A 20,090-nucleotide genomic window follows, 5' to 3' on the forward strand; every position below is an offset into this window, starting at 1 on the left:
GTGAGACCCCTGGGTCACTGTCGCCACCACCAGAAGGACTGTGGACTTCCCAGCCTCAGAAACTGTAAGCAAATAAACTGCATTTTCTTTATAAATCACCCAGTTCAGTGTACTTTGTTATGAGCAACAAAAACGGACTAACATACTAAGTATAGCTTAAACAATGGAAACTGGTAACATCATTTAAATCTAAGTATAATTGTCTCTAAAGTTCCCATCAGCAGACAGCTTGCCCTTAGCGGACATTTTTTCACAGTTTTCCCTACAGCAATTCTTTAAAATCTCTGAACAGGATCGGTATGACAACCACCTGTTAGCTCTAAAATCATTAAAGTCTACAACCCCATACCTAAGCAGTGATTAGAGTTGATTAGATGGGCTGTTGCCCGCTGGCCGGAGACTATTGCCTCGTACACCCATTACCTAAAAACCCTATTCTAAAAATCAAATGAGAATCAAGATTTCTAATCCTCTGCAGCCCACCACCCTCTTTCTAGCTCATTGGCCACAATGGGGCACTGGCCGACCTACTCCAGCCACTGACCAGGGCTGGGGGGCTGCCAATAGGCTCAGACCCATCTGGGAATTGAGGCTCAGTTGGCACGGACAGAGATGGGGTGCTGTGGGAAGGCAGTCCCCAGGGAAGGCTGTGTCCAGCTGTGCCCGTGTCCAGAAAAGAGGTTGGTGAGGGGTCCAGGCTACCCGCACCAGGGCTGGCTGTGACTGGGCGAGGGCCAGCACAGCACGCCACCTGCTCTGTGAGTGTTTGTCTTTTTCTTATTGATCTGCAAGAAACGTTTATCTGTGTGAGTGTGACACTTGGTCAGAATGTTGCACACATTTGCCTGGTTTGTCATTTATCTCAGAATTATATTTACTAATGTCCTGAAGAAAGAAATGAACTTTCACGCAGCGAAATCTACCAGTCATAGTATTTACTTTCCATTTCAGTGTCCTCTTTGGAAAGTTCTTTTCAAGCCCATGATTAAAAAAGTAGCCAGTTAGATTTTCAGTTAGTATAAAGCAAGCTTTTATGAAGAAGAGGAAGAAAAATCTCTGGAATCTGATCCCGTACTTTCCTTATCCTCCTTAGAGCTGCCGACTCATTCTCAGCCCTCGTTCCACGCACAACCCAAGAAGAGAAGATCTGTTTGCGTCTGTCTCTAGTTCTGGATCCAGAAGCCCTTGCTGGTCTGTCTGGGTCCACCAAGCCTGTCCCGTGTTGGGACAGCTCCCTCCAAGCCCACCCTGGCCGACTGGCTCATGCGGGTGGGGTGGGGCAAGCAGGGAGCCCGCTGAGGCCAGTCCTGCCCGAGACCTGACCTCTCAGCTGCCAGGCTCCCTGCCTGGCAAGCAGAGGGAGATACCAGTTGAAGGAGCCCCAGGCCCCTGTGCCAAGCCCAGGAGACGGTCCGGTTCTTCCTGAGAGCAGAACAGTTAAGCGCTCGGATTAGGTGAAAGGAGAGGGTGTGGCCTCACATCTTATCCAGCAGGTGAGCTTCTTGGGGACTGAAGTTCACACTGCCCAGCGGCCACACCCCGCCTGGTGCCTGTGCCCTGGGGAGCTGAGAGCTGGCAGGGCCCGAGGTGGTGGGACCTCGGGGCACTCGGGCCTTGACTGCCATCCGCCTGCCTGACTTTGCTGGGGCCTCGAGGCCAGCATGCTGCCTGCACTGGGCGGCACACAGAGGTAAGGCCGAGGGGCGGCAGTGGGGCCAGCACAAAGGAGACCAAGGTGCCTCAGTCCTCCGATGTCCTCAGAAGCTGCAGAAGCGAGTGGTTGCGTGCTTGTCTTTGAAAGGAAGTCACTCCAGATTTTGTGGGCACTTCCCACTGATGCTTCCCTGAACGCCACCTTCTCTGGCATCAGTTCACACAGAGGGGTAACCCTCCCTGTCCTTCTCGGGTCCGGGTGTTCTGGGGTTGGAACCTGGTGAGAAAGCTGCACCCCAGCAGGGAGGTGTGGGACCCCTGGGTGTGCGGGCTGACCGCCCAGTGGGCGGGGGCTGCTGGGGTCTGGGACCTCTGGCCTCGGCTCTGCGGCTCACTGTGGGGTGCTCACGGGGTGCGGTCTGGGCGCCCATCCCCACCTGCTCTGGGTGGTAAATGTGGTGAGCTGAGGTCCGGAGCACTGTTTCCCTTCCGTCAGCAGAGGGGGTTGGGTTCTTCCCAGTTTAGGCCTGGAGGGGCAGGTGTGGTTAGCAATGCTGTGCATTTTGGGCCGGCCAGTGGCTCACTGGGGAGAGCGTGGTGCTGACAACACCAAGGCCATGGGTTAAGAACCCCGTACTGGTCATCTTTAAAAAAAAAAAAAAGGAAGAAATGCTGTGCATGTTATTTCTCTGGCTCATGGGGATGTTTGGGGAGATTCCAGTGGCATTTGGAACAGCTCCTGCTCTTGCCCGGTCCCCATGCCTCCCCTGTGGCACCTACAGTGGTGGATGTGGTCAGCTCTTTCAAGACGTGGCTGGTGGAGACCACCTACAGGGGTGCCCGCTGACGGACATTGTCAAGAAGAGGCACGATGGCGGGAGGGGGTCTGCTCCCTCCACCAGCTGGGGGCCCAAGCCTGGGTCCCTCTGGCTGCCGAGGGCCTGGGGGAGCCCCAGGGCTCAGGTTCTGTGGTTCCTGGCCTCGTTGCCCAGCAGGATGGTTTGCTGTGGTCTCCGGCCCAGACCACACGCCCAGACACGAAGGCTGGCGGGGAGGCTGCTGCTCCTGTCCCCGGCTCCTCCAAGACACAGGGCTTGCAGGAAAGGGCACTGGTTCCCTCACAGCTGCAACAGCCCGGCCGTCCAAGCCTTTTCTTTATTTTCCCAGAGTGGTGTGGATCTTGGAGACTTGCCTCCCCGGGCCCAGCAGGCTTGGCTTGTTAACAAGTGTGATGAACCACAGCCCTGGGGACCGGAAGGTGCTGCTGGAGCAAATGAGAGGCTTTATCCAAGTGGGAGTGGGGCCCAGCCTTGGCGACCTGCCTGGGGCTCCAGTGTGCCCACTTGGGCCATGTCTGCAGAGGCTCCCAGCGTCTGGAGGGCCAGGGTCTGGAGGGCCAGGGTCTGGAGGGCCTCGTGGGGGCTCTTTGATTCCCAGGTCCTGGGGCTGGCTGTGCAGGGGCAGGACGATGTGGGTGGGGACTTGGTAAAGGTCTGCTGTGCCTGCTGTGGTGGCCGCCTGCCCTTGCCCCACCCCACCCAGCCCTGCATCCCCTTCCCCACCTGTCTGAGGAGGGGGCTGCAATCCAGAGCCCCCCTGTTCTCCCTCCCCCGCTGGTCCCAGCCGGTTTGCTCTCAGGCAAGGAAGAGCCCCTTGAGAAGGTACAGAGGCCACCATTGCCCTTGGAAAAGCCTGGCTTGTGTCTGAAACCCACCTGGGAGCCTGATGGTCTGTCCCCAGATGGATAGTGTGCTGGCTCGTCTGTGGACGTCACCTGACCCAGCAGTGGGCTAGTGTCCACAGAGCCAGGCAGGCTGACAGAAAGGTATCCCTCTCACCTGCAGTCCCCACCGTGGTACCAAGCCTGTGGGAGGCCACAATGCCAGTGACCAGGGACAGTGACCTTCCACGTCTCCTATTCCATTAGTGGGCCAACCACCAGCTGAAAGAAACATCCAGAAAGAAAATCTCAGAATGTTTCCTGCTGGCAGCAGGACCAGCCAGGCCTGACTTCTGGAACGCGTTGTTTGGCTGTGAATCGGGCAGCTGTCTGAGACAGGGCTGTCCCCCTTCCTTAGTCCCTGACCAGCGGAGCAGGCTCTGAGTCCTTGAGGTGGCCCCCGGGCAGGTGTCCGTAGTGCTGGGGGTGTGGAGGCTCAGGCTGCCGGTCCACCACGTCCAGCTGTGACTGCCGTGGCAGGAGGCTGCGGGGCTGGTGTCTGTCGGGCCTGAAGATCTGGAGGTCTTTCTCCTGGGCCTTGAACTGGAGCCTGTCCCAGGAAGGGGTCTGGGGAAGGGAGGAGACTGTTCCCCAGAGCTGGGGAGGACAGAGGTCCAGGAGACCCCAGGTGTGCGGGGACATGCATTCTCCCCTTGGCGCCCTGTGGGCGGCTTGGTTCCTGCCTCTTGGGCCAGGTGGGGTTTACCCTGGGCTGCTCTTGGAGCCACAGAAGCTTCCAGGAGAGTCAAATTGAAGTACTGTACCCATTGTCTCCTGTTTTCCCAGCACCACAGGCCATTTGCCACCTGTAGGGAGCAGCCCCACTGAGAGGTAGGAGGCACCAGGATGGGCTCAGCCAGGGCAGGGCCAGCCCCCTTTGTCGCCTCTGCAGGCAGACGCAGTGACACTGACCCTCCCCGAGTTACACCGGGGTCGACAGGCAGGGCTGCGGTCCCCACACCCTCTCGCTGCCAATGCAGGGGCAGGGGTGGCTGGAGCAGAGGCACAGGAGGCTGCTGTCTCAGGTCTGGGTCGGTGGCTGGCCACGGGGCCTGAAGCTACGGTCTCTCCCGGGGGGCTCACCTGGCCCCCGTGGTAGCCCTGAGCACCGGGAGGGCATTTAAGGGCACTTAAGTCAATGCTCCAAGGAAAGGGAAGGGGGATTTGCCTCCTTCTGTACCAGAGTGGGCGGGGGCTGTCCTCAGCCTCGGCTTTTGGGGGACCCAGGACCCCCACTCGGCAGCTTTTGCCAAGACTGGCTCCTGGCAGCACCAAGGGGGCAGCGCTGGTCCCAGGAGGAGGACGTGGCTCCCGTGGGGAGGGGAGCAGGGTCTGGGGCTGCTTCTCTGAGAAGGTGACCTGTCCAGCCACCTGGGGTGTGGGCTCCGGAGGAGGCTGCTGGGTGGAGACGGGCCTGAGGGGTCCGACGAGGCAGAGAGAGAACCGGGGCCGAGGGCAGCACTGCCGGGGACCCGCGCCGGGCCAGCGCCCTTCCTGCCCGGGACGGGATGGCAGTGATGAAGGGACGAGGAAGAGCCACACATCTGTGTCTGGACACAGGTCCACACCACCGTGCTCAGCCTCGCCGGGGCTGGCGCCCCAGACTTCTCTGCTGCCCCGCACCCTGTTCTGTGTTCTCCCCTTCTGCGGCCATCCCGCGCCTTCTCTTCTGTTCTGCGCCGTCCCATGTTCTAATGCGCCCGCTGTGCAACAGGTGCGGCCCACCGAACTGGCTTCAGGGCAAGCGGCGGGGCCCACGGCCAAAGAAACACCACACCCAGCTGCTGAGCGTGAAGTGGTGACATGGGGGGGGGGGGGAAATGGGGGTCCTGGTGGGGACGGGGGGGACACAGGCCGCCCTGGGCTGTCCTGGTATTGGTGATCTGCATAACAGACCCCCGAGACCCAGCCGCCGGGGCGAGGCTGTGCAATCCCAGGGCTGGTGGCTGGCGGTGTGTCCCTCTGCTATCTTGCCCGGCACGTACTGAGGTGGCTGCCTCTAAGGTGGCGGTGGATGCCTCACTCACTGGCTCTTGTCCAGTTTTTCTAGATTCCAACTAAAATTGCTGACCACCGAATGATGGTGGGACATTGGGTTCTGTCCTCACCACCACAGACGGGGATACGTGTGTCCATGTCCAACAAGCTGGTCAGCAGGGACCATGAGCGTGTGTGTGTTTAATCCTGGGGATAAAAACCCATTTCCCTAAGAATCTATGTGAGTCTCCCTCATGGTGATCGAGATTTCCAAAACCGGAAGTTCCCTTAGCTGGACGTGGAGTGCCTGGAGACCGTTTATTATCCACAGCCTTAGATCTCCTGTTGCTTCTTACCTAGGTCTTCAGAGATTTTCCCTGAGGGCCTTCCGAGCTGCCGCCTGCAGGCACTCATGGACCACCGGGCCTTGCTCATCAGGGCCGGTCCTCGGGCCTGGGGGCCACACTGTTCCCTGTGAGGACAGCCACTTGCCGGGGCCTGTGCCCTGTAGACCCCGACAGCGGGGCCTGACACAGCCTCCTGGCAACCCCAGGGACCCAGAAAACCCTAGCTTCAGGCAGAGAGGCTGGGCCAGGAGACACCAAGACCCTAGGCTCCCAAAGCAGGAAGTCTGAGGCTTTTTGGAATCCACTGAGCCACTCAGGCCAGGCCAACCCCCAGAGAAAAGGCAGTGAGGCCCGGTACGCTGCAGATGCCAGCTCTGAGCTCGAGAAGCTGGAGCTTGGGGCACAGTCCTCGGGACTCTAGGAAGCCCCTTTTGGCTAATGCCCTCAGAAGCAACGTCAAATCGTTAGTAATTTTTAGCAATATTATTTTTTCCCTCACAATCATTGGCTTTAAAACTTTTATTTAGCAGCTGCACTGTTTAAAAGTTAAAAAAATATTTTTAAAACAGGCTTATCCACATGTGATTCACATGCTAAACACAATTCACCTACCTAAAGGGCACCATTCAGTGATTCTTAGTATATTCACGCTGTGTAACCATGGGCCGTCCTTAAAGAATGAACGCCTTTGTGTGACTCGTGCATAAGGACGGATACGGGCCAGAGCGGGCTCCGCAGCCCCCAGTCCCTCTGCTTGGAGGAACACATTGCCTATTTACAGCCCCGGAAGCGACCCCACATATGGTCCCCGGGGCCAGTCAAGCGCATCGGCTGGGCTGGGCTGACCACCCTGGCCCACGTGGTCACTGCCTTCCTGCCGGCTCCAAAACGGACCGCCCCACCTGGCCCTGCTGCCGTTGGGACCAGATGGTCTTTGTAAAGGAAGAGCCTGTCTTTAGAAATGGGGGGATTTTTCTGAAGACGTCATTGTTCTAGCCTGGCAGCTGCAAAGAACTGAGATTCATGTTGCCTCGAGGCCAAGGGGGTTGTAAATGTTAAAGCAAAGTCCTCAAACGTGGTGGGAGGCTTATTAAACTATGCAGGGGGCCCATAAAAGTGTGGGGTGTTTGGGTTTGGTCGCAGCTTGGTTAGGTTCTGTGTGGCTTATCAGGTGGTGGTTAAACGGTAACCGTGTGGGGCTGTAAAACCACCCCTCGCTGCCAAGTGTGGGGACAAAAACTGCCTGCCCTGGGAGGGTCTCGTGAGGAGAGCAGAGACGTTTCCACAGTAGAGCCGGAACGCCACGGCTCAGTGTGGCGCCTCTTTGGGGGCTTGGGAAAAACTTGTCCCTTTTCATGCGGATGCAGGACCCCGAGCCCGTCCGGGGCGCACAGGCTCGCTCTGTCGCAGCGGCCCTCCTGCAGGGCCTGGGGAGGACACGTCTGCCCAGCTCAGCGCAGGTGCTTCCAGACCGGCCACGGGCCGCCTCCTCCGGGGCTTCCTGTGCTCTTGGCCATGAGGCCTGGGGAGGGCCGGGGAGGGAGAGCCATGTGCACGGAAGGTGGAAGGAGGGTGAGGAAGCTGGAGTCATGGCCGCAGATCTCAACACGTGGGCGAGGCGGGACCAGAGTGGTCACTGCTCGAGAGGGGCCGTCTGCTGCTGTCTGCTCAGGGAGCTTTGCCCTGGGATGGGAGGACCCTGGAGGTCCCTGCCTGATGCCGGGGACAGGCCTTGTCCAGACTTGCTCTTCCCTGAGCTTTTGCAGTGTCCAGGGGCCACCACCTGCAGCCCACCTGCTGAGTTCCTGCTATCCAGGCCAGGCCCTCCAAGGTCCCCGCTTGTGGGGTGCCCCCCCCCAGTGGTGGAAGGCCAGCACACCCCACCCCTCTGTCCCGAGACACCCGCCTTGCCTGCTGTCTTAGTCAGCTCGGGCTGTCAGAACAAGACGCCACACACAGGGTGGCTGAACCGCACAAGTGTCTCTCGGTTCTGGAGGCTGGAAAGTCTGAGGTCAGGGTTCCAGCACGGCCAGGCCCTGCTGAGGGCTCTGCGCCTGGCTTGCAGACGTCCATCTTCTGTGTCCTCCCGCGGGGTGAGGTGGGAGACGGAGCGAGCTCTTAGGTCTCTACTCACAAGGATGCTCATCTCATCATGGGCCCCATCCTCATGGCCTCATCCAACCCCAGCCACCTCCCGAAGGTCCCAGCTCCAAATGCCATCACGCTGGGGGTCAGGGCTTCAACACATGGACTTCAGGGGACACAATCCAGTCCATAGCACCACCTCTCAGCCCCCTGGGGGTGCCAAGCTCAGGGTCTCAGCTGGGCTCCAGTCTCCCAGGGGATCTGTGACAGGCTGGGGTCCCCTTACCTGCTGTCGCCTCTGGGCCCATCAGCCTGTCTGTCTGCCCCCCTCACCTCGGGGAAGAGGATGGGTCAGCAGCTCCGGCTTCTCCCAGCTTCTGAGCCCTGGGGGGTGGCATGGTAAGGGGGGGTGTCTGGCGCTTGTCTGTCTCTGGCCTCGGCCCCACCCCCGTGGGCCGGTACATGGCAGGATCGATACAAGTTCGTTTCAGGGATGTGGGGGGTCCAGACCCACGTGGGGAATGTGTGGCCCCAGGACCTGGGTTTGACTTCAGAACAGGGGACGTGGGGCGGCGGGGGCTGGTGCTGTCCCCAATTTGGGCACTGACGAGGTCGCCCTGCCCACAGGTACTTCAGGGTCCTCCTCCTCATCCTCCTGGCCCTGACCGTGCTCTTGCTGCACAGGAACTTGCTGCACAAGGCCGGCTTCCTGCAGAAGAATGCCATACAGCTCACACCGTAAGTCCTGAGCTGGGCCCTCCACTCTTCCCTGTGGGGACCTATTAGTGTCCTGGGGCTCCCCAGCATCTCCCATGGGTGATGAGCCCACCCAAGCCTCTTGAGAGGTCTCTGGGGGCATCAGGGCTGGGCCTGGGCTGGGAACATGGCTGCCGGGTTGAGCTGGTGTGTGCAGAGGGTGCCCGAGTGCTGGGAGGCGGGGTGCGGGGGGTGCTCTGGGAGCCTCCTCCTGGCTCTTCCCAACAGAGGTGGCCCAGCATGGCTAGGGCTGGGCCCGGGGTGGGGTCTGGGAGGGTGAAGTTCAGACCTTCCCTCCCTCATGGCCACAGGCCCCCACCTGATGGTGACACATTCTTTGTGAAGTCCCCAGCACCACGAGAGTGGCCACCACACCCACTCTCTCACAGCCCAACTGTGACCCCTAGGCCAGGGCTTTAGCCAGGCTGCTGGAAGGGTCTCACAGCCCCAGGCCACCTCCCCCTGCCCCTGCGGCCCCCTGGTGGTTGGATCTCCACGGGAGAGACGGGGAACACTGACACCCTCAGGCCGAGCTGCTGTGGGGTGGGTCCCAAGGTCTATGTCTTTGCCTGCCCCCCATTGTCCCTCGGGCTGGCCCACGCCTCTGGACCCTGTCCCCGATCAGCCTGGTCACTCTTACTGCATTAGGGCATGGAGGATGCCTGCTGCCCCAGGCCCGCTGGGTAGGCGCCATGATGGGGTCACAGGAGTGGGCTCCAGGGTCCACTCTGGCCCCTGTCAGGCTGGCCAGTCTTGTCAAGCATGAGGGTCAGCCAAGTATGCTGGATGTGTGACTGAGGTGCCCCATGAGCCAGAGAGGAGACGGGGGTCACCAGGGGGGATGTGGGAGCCTGGGGGCTGAGCCTGTGTCACGGGGTTGGGACAGATGGCGCAGCCACGCAGGCTCACCCAGCTGTCAGGTCTCGTGTCTGTCCTAGTGGGCTGCCTGGGTCCACGGGGCTGCGATTCGGGGCTCTCCTGGTTGGGGGTTGCTGGGTTAGGGGTCATGCTGTTGGGGGCACTGGTGGGCGGGGGATGGCTCGGGGGCATGATGCTCCCTTGCTGACGGTGGCCTCTGCCTTCCCTGCCAGCCTGCTTGAGGACCAGGCGGAGGGGCCTCCGGTCACCAACATCATGTTCCTCAAAACACACAAGACGGCCAGCAGCACGGTGCTCAACATCTTGTACCGCTTTGCGGAGACGCACAACCTGTCGGTGGCGCTGCCCGCTGGCCCGCGCTTCCACCTGGGCTACCCTGGGCTCTTCCAGGCGTACTACGTGGAGGGCGTCAAGCAGGGAGGGCCCAGCGCCCAGCGGAGGTTCAACGTCATGTGCAACCACCTGAGGTTCAACCTGCCCGAGGTGCGGCTGGGGCCAGGCCCCTCTGTGGGGCAGAGGTGCGGGCTGGGGAGGAAGGTCGGTCCCATGTCCCCCGTGCACCTGGCTTCCAGGTGTGACCATGGGCGTTGGGGGTGTCGTAGCCTAGAGGCTGGAGTGATGGTCTAAGGCTGTGGGGTGGGGTTGCAAGGACTCGATGAAGGTCCTGTGGGAGCGGGGAGGCCTGGCTGCAGAACCCGCTGGCCCCACCACCTCTGCAGGCTGACTGTCGCCCGCGATTGCTCTTGGGATGACAGAGGGCAGTCCCCCGGCCCCACCACAGGGCATGCCCACCCTCTCCCTCCTCTCGGGCCTCCGCTCATGTGCACACGCCCAGCCCCTTTGCACTTGCTGTCTGTCCGCTTCGGGGAGGACCCTCCTCCAGGTCATTTGGGTTTCACCTTAGTGGTCACTTCCTCCAGGGGCTTCCCCGAACTTCCTTCCAACAGGAAGTGGGGGCAGGGCGGGGACTTTGGGCCAGGAAGGGTAGGGACGCGTTCAGGTGTTTCAGAGTCGCTCTGGGTGCTCTGTGGAGCCTGGCAGGCAGGGAGCCAGGGGGCCTGGGCCGGCTGCAGGGAGGCCTGCGGGGGACAGGCGCTGGGCGTGCGGTGGGCGGGGAAGGGAGGGGCCGCCTGCCACCCGGGCAGCCGCTGCTGTCTCCTGGCTGCTCCGCTGCCGCGGGCTTGACCTGCGGGGCCTGCACGGGGGGCACAGGGCAGGGTGTCTGCAGAGCTGCCCCGTCAGGCCTCGCCGGCCCTGCGGGCGTCTGGGCTTCCCCAAGGCTCGGCCTCCTCGTCTGTTCAGTGGGCGTTACACGGGCTGGAGGCCCCAGACCCGGAGACCGCGGGCTGTGCCCGGCTGGGCCATGAGCTGCCGCGGGGTCTCCAGCCCGTGTCCCGCGTGTCTCCCAACAGGTGCAGAAGGTCATGCCCCGAGACACTTTCTACTTCTCCATCCTCCGCGACCCCGCCTTCCAGCTGGAGTCCTCCTTCGCCTACTACAAGCACCACGCGCCCGCCTTCCGCGGCGCCAGCAGCCTGGACGCCTTCCTGGCGTCGCCCTGGAGCTACTACGCCAACGCCAGCCGCAGCGCCGGCGACGTGTACGCGCGCAACGGCATGTGGTTCGACCTGGGCTTCGACCCCGACGCGCCGGCCGACGACGCCTACGTGCGCGCGCGCCTGGCCGACGTGCAGCGGCGCTTCCAGCTGGTGCTCATCGCCGAGCACCTGGACGAGTCGCTGGTGCTGCTGCGCCGCCGGCTGGGCTGGCGGCTGGACGACGTGGTCGCCTTCCCGCTGAACGCGCGCGGCGCCCGCCCGGGGCCCGGCCTGGCGCCCGCGGCGCAGGAGCGCGCGCGGCGCTGGAGCGCCCTGGACTGGCGCCTGTACCTCCACTTCAACCGCACGCTGTGGGCGCGGCTGCGCGCCGAGCTGGGCCCGCGCCGCCTGCAGGCCGAGGTGGAGCTCCTGCGCGCGCGGCGCCGCCAGCTGGCCGGCCTGTGCCTGCAGGACGGCGCGCCCACCCACAGCGCGCACGTGCGCGAGCCGCGCCTGCTGCCCTTCCAGTCGGGCCAGGACGACATCCTGGGCTACAACCTGCGGCCCGGCCTGGACCCCGAGGCGCTGCGCCTGTGCCGGCGCATGGTGACGCCCGAGCTGCAGTACATGGCCCGCCTGTACGCGCGCCAGTTCCCCGAGAAGCCCCGGAAGAGCATCCCCTTCCTGGAGGAGTAGCCCCGGGAGCCCCAGGCCCGGCCAGAGCGCTGCTCCAAGGCCAAGAGGGTGGAGACCCCCGTGGAGAGACGCGCCCTCCCCGCTCCACCCTCTCGGAGAGGACCCTCAGTCCAGCAGACGCGCCTGGCCGAGCTGGGAACCCCCTGTTCATGGAGCGGAACGGTGTCACAAGGCCAGGAGACGGAGGGACATGCCAACGGCCGACTGGCCCAAAGAGCTCGGAGGGCTGGGCCGATGCGCTCTAGACTGTTGCCGTGGAGACCACGCTGGGTGTTGTCCCCGAGGAGGGCATCTCTGGGCACCCCGTTTGTTGTTCGTGGGGAGGGACTGAGGCCCTCCCGCCTGGCAGGACAGGATCCCTGGCGGCCTGGGTGTCCCACAAGTAAACTGGGGTGCACACGGCCACTGCCATGGGCCCTGGGAAGGGCAGGGGGCCTGGAACACCCAAGAAATGTAACCACTGTCATGTGCTCGGCCTAGAGGCTTAGCCGGGGCCTGTCTGCCCAGCCTGGGACGGGGAGGTGCCTCCTTCTGTGTCAGGCCCGCTGCAGGGCTGTGTCCACATTTTGCAGGAGGATCAGCATGTCACAGAAGAGGGACACCCTCAAACAATCGGAATAGGCAGCTCCGTTACACGCGAATTTAATGGTGGGGGGAGAGAGTTTAAGAAGAGGGAATTTTTGGTGAGTTTAGAGGAGATATTGCAACAATTTGAGAATAAAAGAGAATATGTGGAAATTGAAATACGACTCCCCCAAAGTGCACGGAGACGGTGGAGAATGGAATGAAGGCTGTAGGGTGCCGGACTCAGCCCCGAGACCACCTGCAGGTTCAGCCACGCTCGGCGCAGAGGAAAGTGCAGAGGGGACACGGGAAGGGAAGTCAGTCCCGGATGAGCCAGGGAGCAGAGAGCAGGAGTCTCGGAAGACCGGGACAGGTGGCAGATGAGGAACTTGGTCAAACAGAATGGGAAGAATTTCCCGGGTGGAAGGGAGACCCCATCCAGCGTCTCAGCGCCGGGCAGGAGCCGCAGCTCCCGGAGGAAGCCAGGCCGGCCTGCGGGCGCCGGGGCGACGGGAAAGCGCTGCTGCCTCTGAACGCCTGGGCCCGGGTGACACTCTCAGCTGCACAGCAGCCGCTCACCGTCACTTTGTCTTTGCCTCTGGGACTGGCAGGAATGTAACTGGTACTGTCTTTGGAGGGAAATTTGGGGGTGTTTATTATAATGTAAGAAAGCACGTGGTTTTAATGGGGGATTTTGAAAACAACCTGCTCTGGCATGGAGAAGGGTTGTCTAAGGTGCCGCAGTGCTGTGCACCCACGGAGTATGGCTGATGCTACTTTTTGGAGGGGCATTTCCAAGCCTTCCTGGTGCTGGCAAGCCCAGGGTCTGCCATGGGTGCTGGGACCAGCACTCCAGGTGAGAGCTCTGGCTCCTTAAGGAGCAATGAGGGAAAGTCCCTCCTCAGTGGCACTGGCACCAGTGGTTGAAGCCTCAAGTGTGCCCAGGGGCCCCTGCCACAGTCGTGGGTTGCGGGTGACAGTGGGGGTTGGTGGAGCCTGTGGCCGTGTGACTCGGGGGGAGCCTGGGAGGCTCATGTTCTGATTTTTCAAGAGAATCTAGAAATACAGGTTTGCATGTGAATTGTCCAGGTTGAAAAAAGCTGATGATAAAGTAAACACTAAAAGCCCTGAGCAGAGGAGGCCGGTCCTGCCTGGGCGCTGCCCCCCACCCAGGTGGCCGCAGCCTGCTGAGACCGCCTGCCCCCGAGACCCGCCTCTGCCTGTGGGGTGGTCCACACCGGTGATGGGGGGCTTGGAGGCTCCATTCCCTGTGAGCGCTTAGTGGGCGGCCCCTGTCAGACTCCACCACCCTGGACTCGGGGGACAGGAGAAGAGAGACTGGTCTCGCCCATTCTGGTTTGGGGGGCCCTCTGAGCAGTGGGACACGATCTGGCTGAGAGTTCCAGCCCTGCCTGCCCACTGGCTGCCCCTTTCCTTTCCTAGCTTCATCTGGGCACAGAGCAGGGCGGGCTCAGACCCCGAGATGTGAGCAGAAGGGACAGTGGACTGTCCGTGTCTGCTGGACTCAGCCTCGGTGCCCCCTTCCCTCTCTCCCACGTCCTCCTGCTGCACCCTCCCGGCTCCCTGAGTCAATCCCCTCAGGCCTCCGAGGACAGAATGGACACAGCGGGCTGATCACCTCAGCGTGGAAACGACACGATGTCTCAGTTTTCCCACAGTCTGTTTTTCCACTGAAGTCCCTGATGCTTCAGAAGTGGCTTTAGCTGTGGGAGGCAGGGGCAAGGGGAACAGAGGGCGCTGGGGCCCAGAAGTCCCCGTGGATGCTGCCTTCTGTGAGTGCCTTTCACTGACAGCACCAGGGACCTGTGGCCTACTCAAGACTTGGACCGGGCAGTGGCCATTCAGGCGTCAGTCGCCGAGGCTACCTGGGAGACAGCAGGACGGGAGCGGCCAGGGTGTGTGAAGCCCCAGAGAGGCGGCTGGTGCTGGGCAGCGGGTAACCCTGGGCCCTGGGAGGTGCAGGAGCAGGGACAAGGAGCTGGGGCCCAGGGAGGCCCCAAGGGGCCGGCATCCTGGGGCTGGGGGAGGGATGCGTGGGCACCCAGGCTGTGCATCAAGGGAGCCCCAGGTCCCCATGAGGCCCGGAGGAGGGTCTGTATGCTCACTTGGGTTCTTGTGCCAGGGCAGGTGTCTCTGAAGCAGGCTGGCCTCTGTGTCTGGAGGTCAACTGCCCCAGTGCAGCCCTTGTTGGAGGGGGAGCCCTCCTGCCCCATGCCATATACCAAGCGTCCCAGTGTTGAGCCAGAGGTCCTGCAGAGGGCAGCCCTGTGCTGGCCTGGGCCATCTCTGCCTGGTCTTGATGCTGTTCCTCCCACCCCACATGTCCTTCTGCATCCCCAGGCCCTGTCCTGGGCAGCGCAACTGTTGGAGTGTCATGGTCCTGATACAGCCCTGGAACATGGCCAGCTCCTGGCTTGCTGCCCATACAGTGGAGCCCTTGTCCCTACTGTGAGTGAGTCGAGGAAGACATCCTGTGACCAACTCTGCAGCCTCTCCGAGGTGGCCGCTGAGTCCCCTCCCTGCTCACCCCCACCGCGTCCTCATCCCTGCACTGCTGGCCCTCAGGGGCCAAGACCCAGCTCCCAAGGACATCTGCCCCTGCTGGCTGTCCCTCTCTGGGATGATGGATGAGTCACACACTTGCTGAGCCCCCAGGGTGGCCCCTCACCTCCAAAAGGAGGGGTGGGCTGCATGGATCCAAAGGGCCTCTCTAGCCATGGATCCCTCAATGAGACAATTTCTTGGCCCACATTGTGGGAATGACACTGAGGGGTACTGCGGGCAGATTTACAGGGTGGGATGGACTCAAGCTGGGAGTGGGGGCCCAAAGCTGGGCCCTACTCCAGCCTGCAGGCATGATCTTTCTGCAGATGAGCCCGGAGGTGACACTCCATCACAGAAGGGTGTGTAATTCTGAGTCCAGGGCACAGAACAACCACAGTGCACACTGGGGACACATCCTGAGGGGACAGAGCCACCTGGGCCCTCCCACTCGAGACAGGCTGCAGTGGGAGGGCTGCCCCTGCCAAGCTGTAGAATGACCCTACAACTTGTCCAAGGGTCCAATGGCAGACAACCACGTTCTCTTGGAGGTCCCATCTCCTCCTGGGCCTTATTTCCCCTTCTGTGACTCGACACCCCCGAGGAGGACGCTGCTGGGGAGCGTGGTGGGCACTGGTAATGTTGGAACACAGCTGTCCTGATCAAGCCAAATCCCTGGAACCTGCTGGATGGCTGACTGGGCGGGGCTGGCTGTGGGGGAGCCATGCTCTTGAACTGAGGCCCCCCGGGATGCCCCGAGTGTGCGGCAGTCCTGTCCTCTGCTGGCCTTGGCTTCCCCTGTGGGCGGAGAAGGGAGTGGCCAGCTGGTCTCTGAAGCTCCGTCTCTCCTGCTCGGCCCCAGCCGGGTGGGCCTGGTCCCCGCTGCTGCACGTTGAACTGACACCAGCCCTGCGGTCCCGGGCTCTGGGGAGTGAGCCAAATGTGGAGAGAATGTCTCGCTTGTGCCCTTTCAGCCTGAGGGACATGTGGCACTGCACCTGCTTCCCGCCTGGGCACAATTGCCCTTTGAGTGCAGAGCTTGGGGGCTTCCAGGAGGCAGGAAGCTGCTCTCAGAAGGCCGAGCGCTGGTGGTGGGGTGAGCAGCAGGAGGGCCCGCGTGCTGCCCGCGTGAGCCTGGCAGGAGCGGCGGTTCTGGGCTGAGGGGTGGAGGCTGGACTTACCCAGCAGAGCCCTCTTGCATCCGGGCAGGGCCTGCTCTCCTTGTGCGTGAGTGTGTGTCCCTTTACCTGTTTTCCATCCCGTGGGTCCCCTGTCTCCATGGATGTGCATGGGGTCTCTGTTGCATGCAGGCTCTGGTCCTGGGCCTGGCCAGGGTGATGCCGTCCTCCTGCTTTCTCCCTTCGAGTTACTCTGTGGGCCCTGCCCGTACCACCCCCCTCACCTTTGTGCAGCTCTCTCGACTGCCCCGGTGCTGGGCTGTTCACTCAGGCTCCAGTCTGCTTTCCTGCAAATCAGACAAAGAAGCCTCCTGGCGGGTCCGGCCCTGGCCAGCAGACCCCCTGTGTGCCCCAAAGGCACCCCCACCTGGGCCCTGCCCTTGCGAGCCTCACGGAAGCAAACTCCCAGGGGTGGGGCTGCTCCCAGAAAGGCTGCCCAGGCCACGCTCCCCGCACGGGTTTTGGTTTCCTGGGGGAGTGTTTCTCAGGTGACGGCCTGCAGATGGGGGGGTGCATTGGGGGTGGGGGCGAGGACATGACTGGGGGTGAGCTGCCGTAAGCAGGGTCTGATCACAAGTGCCTGTCCCCTGCAGGAGCCCTGGCCTATGGGTGAGGGGAGGCCAATGACCAGCCGAGGTTTAGGACGTGGCTGGTGGTGGGGAGGAAGGGCTGCGGGGACAGGGTGGTGAGCGGCCATGGGGAGGGGCCTTCTTCTGTTGCTCTCTGCCCCTGAATGTTGTCCACCCCCTGCCCCACCCCACCCAGCTCCTGCTCAGCCCTTACCACCACCTCCAGGAAGCCCACCTGGCCTCCCCAGCCCTGGCTTCTCTACCAGGGAGCTCTCACTTCCCTCTCATGGCTGCTCTTGTGAGTGTGCATGTGGCACCTGGGTCTGCTGGCGCAAGCTGCTTCTCACGTTCAATCCCCTACCACGTGGTTCCTCTCTGCTGGGAGGGGTGGGGGTCATGACCCCTCTGGACTCCTTGGGGTCCCTCTTGCGGTCCTTCTGGCCTGCACCACCCCTGATTCTCTCAGGGCACACGTGAGTCACCTGGGGCATGCTGCAGGTGGGGGCAGCTCTGCTGGCCCCTGCCACACTCTCAGCCCTGCTCGGGCAGCCTGCAGAGCCAGCTGACGGGTCCCCTGTCCCTGAAGATGTCCACTGGGGCCCTGAGTTCAGACCTCTTCTCTGCGGGGAACTTCTGGGCTTCCCTTGGTTTCCAGGTGTGCGCGTGTGTGTACACGTGCATGTGTCTGTGTTCGTTGTGGTTTCCGTGGGGGCATGGCCCCTATTTGGGGACATGGGGCCCCTCCTTGTCTGAAGCTTTGGGCCCTGACTGTCCACTGGCCAGTCTCCTGCTGGGCGAGTTCTGTGATGACCGCAGGGTCCAGGGGTCTCTGACCAGGCTCACCAGCACCCCAGCACCAACTAGGCCCGGCCTAGGGGCAGCCCATGAGCTGTGTTGAGAGGGAGATGGGCTGACTCCACAGACATTTGGGGAGCAGTTGGTGTGGGGGTTGCTCAAGGAGGGCTGCCTAAGATCTGGAGTGAGGGCGCTGGAGCTGGAGCCGTCCCTGCGGTGGGCACAGGGAGAGGCCCAGGTGTGTGGGGGCCTGTTGAGCCCTTCCCAATCCAGACGGATTTGAGGGGAGCAGGTGTGGGTTCCCTGGGTCCGTTCCTCTGACCCGCAGCCCTGCTCTAACTGGCAGGACATGGGGACCCTGCGCGTCCCTGCGCGGACAGTCCTCTTCCAGCGGGAGAGGACAGGCCTGACGTACCGTGTGCCCGCGCTGCTCCCGGTGCCCCCTGGGCCCACCCTGCTGGCCTTTGTGGAGCAGCGGCTCAGCCCCGACGACTCCCACGCCCACCGCCTTATGCTGAGGAGGGGCACACTGGCTGGGGGCTCCGTGCGGGTGAGTGGCCTGGTGGGCTGGGGCCACATGGTGAGGGGAGGGCTGGTGGTGGGCATCCACTGTGTGCTGGGCAAACTGAAGCCAGCTGTTCCGAGCGCCCCTGCGGGATTGAGTCCAGGTCCCTGGACACCTGGCCAGTGGGCTCTTCCTCCTCTGGGCAGTGGGGCGCCCCGAGCGTGCTGGGGACGGCGGCCCTGGAGAAGCACCGTTCCATGAACCCCTGCCCCGTGCATGACGCAGGCACAGGCACGGTCTTGCTTTTCTTCATTGCTGTGCTGGGCCACACGCCCGAGGCCCTGCAGATCGCCACGGGCAGGAACGCAGCCCGCCTCTGCTGTGTGACCAGCCACGACGCTGGCCTCACCTGGGGCAGCGTCCGGGACCTCACCGAGGAGGCCATTGGTGGCGCTGGGCAAGGTAGGTGGGCAGAGCTGGCATGGGCGGGCGGGGCCCGGTGCCTCCGACGGGCCGCTGTGCACATGCGTGGGGGGCATGGGGGGGATCCAGCTGGAAGTCTCCCATCTGCCCTACCTCCGCCTGGGGCCTCCGGCCAAAACGTGGCCAACCATGCCTTTTCCCAGGACTATGCAGCATCCCTGACCCCTCGGTCCCAGGCAAGTGGGTATGGCCACCCCACCCCACCCCACCCCAGCCGCCTGGCGGGCAGCAGCAGCAGCTGACAGATGACCCCAGACGCTGCCTTTTGTCTTCCTGGTTTCTCTTCATGTGCACAGGGGAGGGTGGGACGCCGAGCCCTCCGCTTCCTCCCACTCCCTCCTCCTCCCCTCCGTTCTCGCCCTGCCAGGGGCGCCGGGCCCAGCCCTCACCTCCACCCTCGATGCCCCCCACACCCGAGAAACCGACCGGCCTCCGTGGCCACCCTGACCCCGGCACATGGGAGCTGCACTGAGGGGCATGGTCTTGCAGGTCCCCACTCCCCCTGACCCCTGCTGCTCTCTGTCTGGGCAGCGCTCATGCTGGGCACTGATGGGGCCGTACACCAGGGCTTGGGGGCTGGCTGCCTGCTCACACACCAAGAACCCAGCCGGGTGGGCTCCTGGCTCCTGGGCTGTGAGAGGCTCGTCCAGCCGGGAGGACTCAGGGTGGCAGGGAGGCAAGTGTGCAGCAGTCAGCTTAAGAGGCCGGCCCTGACCCGCCCTCCTGCCACTCATGGTGGCGCTGCCCGCAGTTGTCTCCTCCCGGGGTATCCAGCACCCTCCCACCTCTGCCCCTCCTCTCTGCAGACTGGGCCACGTTTGCGGTGGGCCCAGGCCACGGCATCCAGCTGCGCTCGGGCCGCCTGCTGGTGCCCGCGTACACCTACCGTGTGGACCGCAGGGAGTGCTTTGGCAAGATCTGCCGGACCAGCCCCCACTCCTTCGCCTTCTACAGCGATGACCATGGCCGCACCTGGCGCTGCGGGGGCCTTGTGCCCAACCTGCGTTCGGGCGAGTGCCAGCTGGCTGCGGTGGATGGCTGGCAGGCCGGCGGTGTCCTCTACTGCAATGCCCGGAGCCCGCTGGGCAGCCGCGTGCAGGCGCTGAGCACTGACGGGGGCGCCTCTTTCCTGCCCGGGGAGCTGGTGCCCGCCCTGGTGGAGACCGCCCGGGGCTGCCAGGGCAGCATCGTAGGCTTCCCAGCCCCGCCTCCCAGCAGGCCTCTGGATGCGGGGCTCCCCCACCCTCCACGCCTCTGTCCTGGGGCCCAGGACCCCCCTGAGGAGGGTGCTGGAGGCATGCATGGAGGCCGGGTGCCCTGCGCACCCTTCTGCCATCCACAGTCCTGGGGGCACGACCCAGGGCAGGCTGGCCAGGGGCCTGCCCTTGGCCAGGACATGGGGGCTTGGCCCCTGACGCTCCCGGCGTCCTCTGCTGTCCTGTCCCAGAGCCCCACGTGGCTGTTGTACTCCCACCCGGCGGGGCGCAGGGCCCGGCTCCACATGGGCATCTGCCTGAGCCGGGCCCCCCTGGACCCCCACAGCTGGACAGAGCCCTGGGTGATCTATGAGGGCCCCAGCGGCTACTCTGACCTGGCGTGCATTGGGCCTGTGCCTGCGGGAGCCCTGGCCTTCGCCTGCCTGTACGAGAGCGGGGCCAGGGCCTCCTACGAGGAGATCTCCTTCTGCGTGTTCTCCCTGCGCGAAGTCCTGGAGAACGTGCCCGCGGGCCCCCGGCCACCTGGCCTCGGGGACGAGCCTCGGGGACCCTGCCGGCCCTCCTGA

The 20,090-nt window shown here is 63.1% G+C and overlaps 3 protein-coding genes across 3 annotated transcripts; 2 read left to right on the forward strand and 1 right to left on the reverse strand.

The window, feature by feature from the left end:
• The first annotated feature begins 1,661 nt into the window (after positions 1-1,661).
• GAL3ST2 (galactose-3-O-sulfotransferase 2) lies at positions 1,662-11,651 on the forward strand. Its single transcript, XM_063095729.1, has 4 exons — positions 1,662-1,690; positions 8,410-8,520; positions 9,630-9,900; positions 10,830-11,651. Exons 1-4 carry the CDS (start codon positions 1,662-1,664, stop codon positions 11,649-11,651), a joined length of 1,233 nt encoding a protein of 410 aa, XP_062951799.1.
• Positions 11,652-12,340: 689 nt separating this feature from the next.
• Positions 12,341-18,487, reverse strand: LOC134377129 (proline-rich protein HaeIII subfamily 1-like). Its single transcript, XM_063095750.1, has 2 exons — positions 16,760-18,487; positions 12,341-16,242 (listed from the first exon to the last, which is right to left on the reverse strand). Exon 2 carries the CDS (start codon positions 16,065-16,067, stop codon positions 15,042-15,044), a length of 1,026 nt encoding a protein of 341 aa, XP_062951820.1. The 5' UTR covers positions 16,068-16,242; positions 16,760-18,487; the 3' UTR covers positions 12,341-15,041.
• NEU4 (neuraminidase 4) lies at positions 17,654-20,090 on the forward strand. The gene is made up of 3 exons (XM_063095824.1): positions 17,654-17,869; positions 18,031-18,286; positions 19,114-20,090. Exons 1-3 carry the CDS (start codon positions 17,669-17,671, stop codon positions 20,088-20,090), a joined length of 1,434 nt encoding a protein of 477 aa, XP_062951894.1. The 5' UTR covers positions 17,654-17,668.

This window comes from Cynocephalus volans, chromosome 1 (assembly GCF_027409185.1).
Source record: "Cynocephalus volans isolate mCynVol1 chromosome 1, mCynVol1.pri, whole genome shotgun sequence".
NCBI lineage: Eukaryota > Metazoa > Chordata > Mammalia > Dermoptera > Cynocephalidae > Cynocephalus > Cynocephalus volans.

Excerpts from the sequence above, each read along its gene's own strand:
- GAL3ST2 (XM_063095729.1), top strand. The coding sequence starts at position 1,662 with ATGCTGCCTGCACTGGGCGGCACACAGAG. Across the intron at positions 1,691-8,409 it reads GCACTGGGCGGCACACAGAG|GTACTTCAGGGTCCTCCTCC; the intron begins GTAAGGCCGAGG and ends CCCTGCCCACAG. Across the intron at positions 8,521-9,629 it reads AATGCCATACAGCTCACACC|CCTGCTTGAGGACCAGGCGG; the intron begins GTAAGTCCTGAG and ends CTTCCCTGCCAG.
- LOC134377129 (XM_063095750.1), bottom strand. The coding sequence starts at position 16,067 with ATGCACATCCATGGAGACAGGGGACCCACGGGATGGAAAACAGGTAAA.
- NEU4 (XM_063095824.1), top strand. The coding sequence starts at position 17,669 with ATGGGGACCCTGCGCGTCCCTGCGCGGACAGTCCTCTTCCAGCGGGAG. Across the intron at positions 17,870-18,030 it reads TGGCTGGGGGCTCCGTGCGG|TGGGGCGCCCCGAGCGTGCT; the intron begins GTGAGTGGCCTG and ends TCCTCTGGGCAG. Across the intron at positions 18,287-19,113 it reads CATTGGTGGCGCTGGGCAAG|ACTGGGCCACGTTTGCGGTG; the intron begins GTAGGTGGGCAG and ends TCCTCTCTGCAG.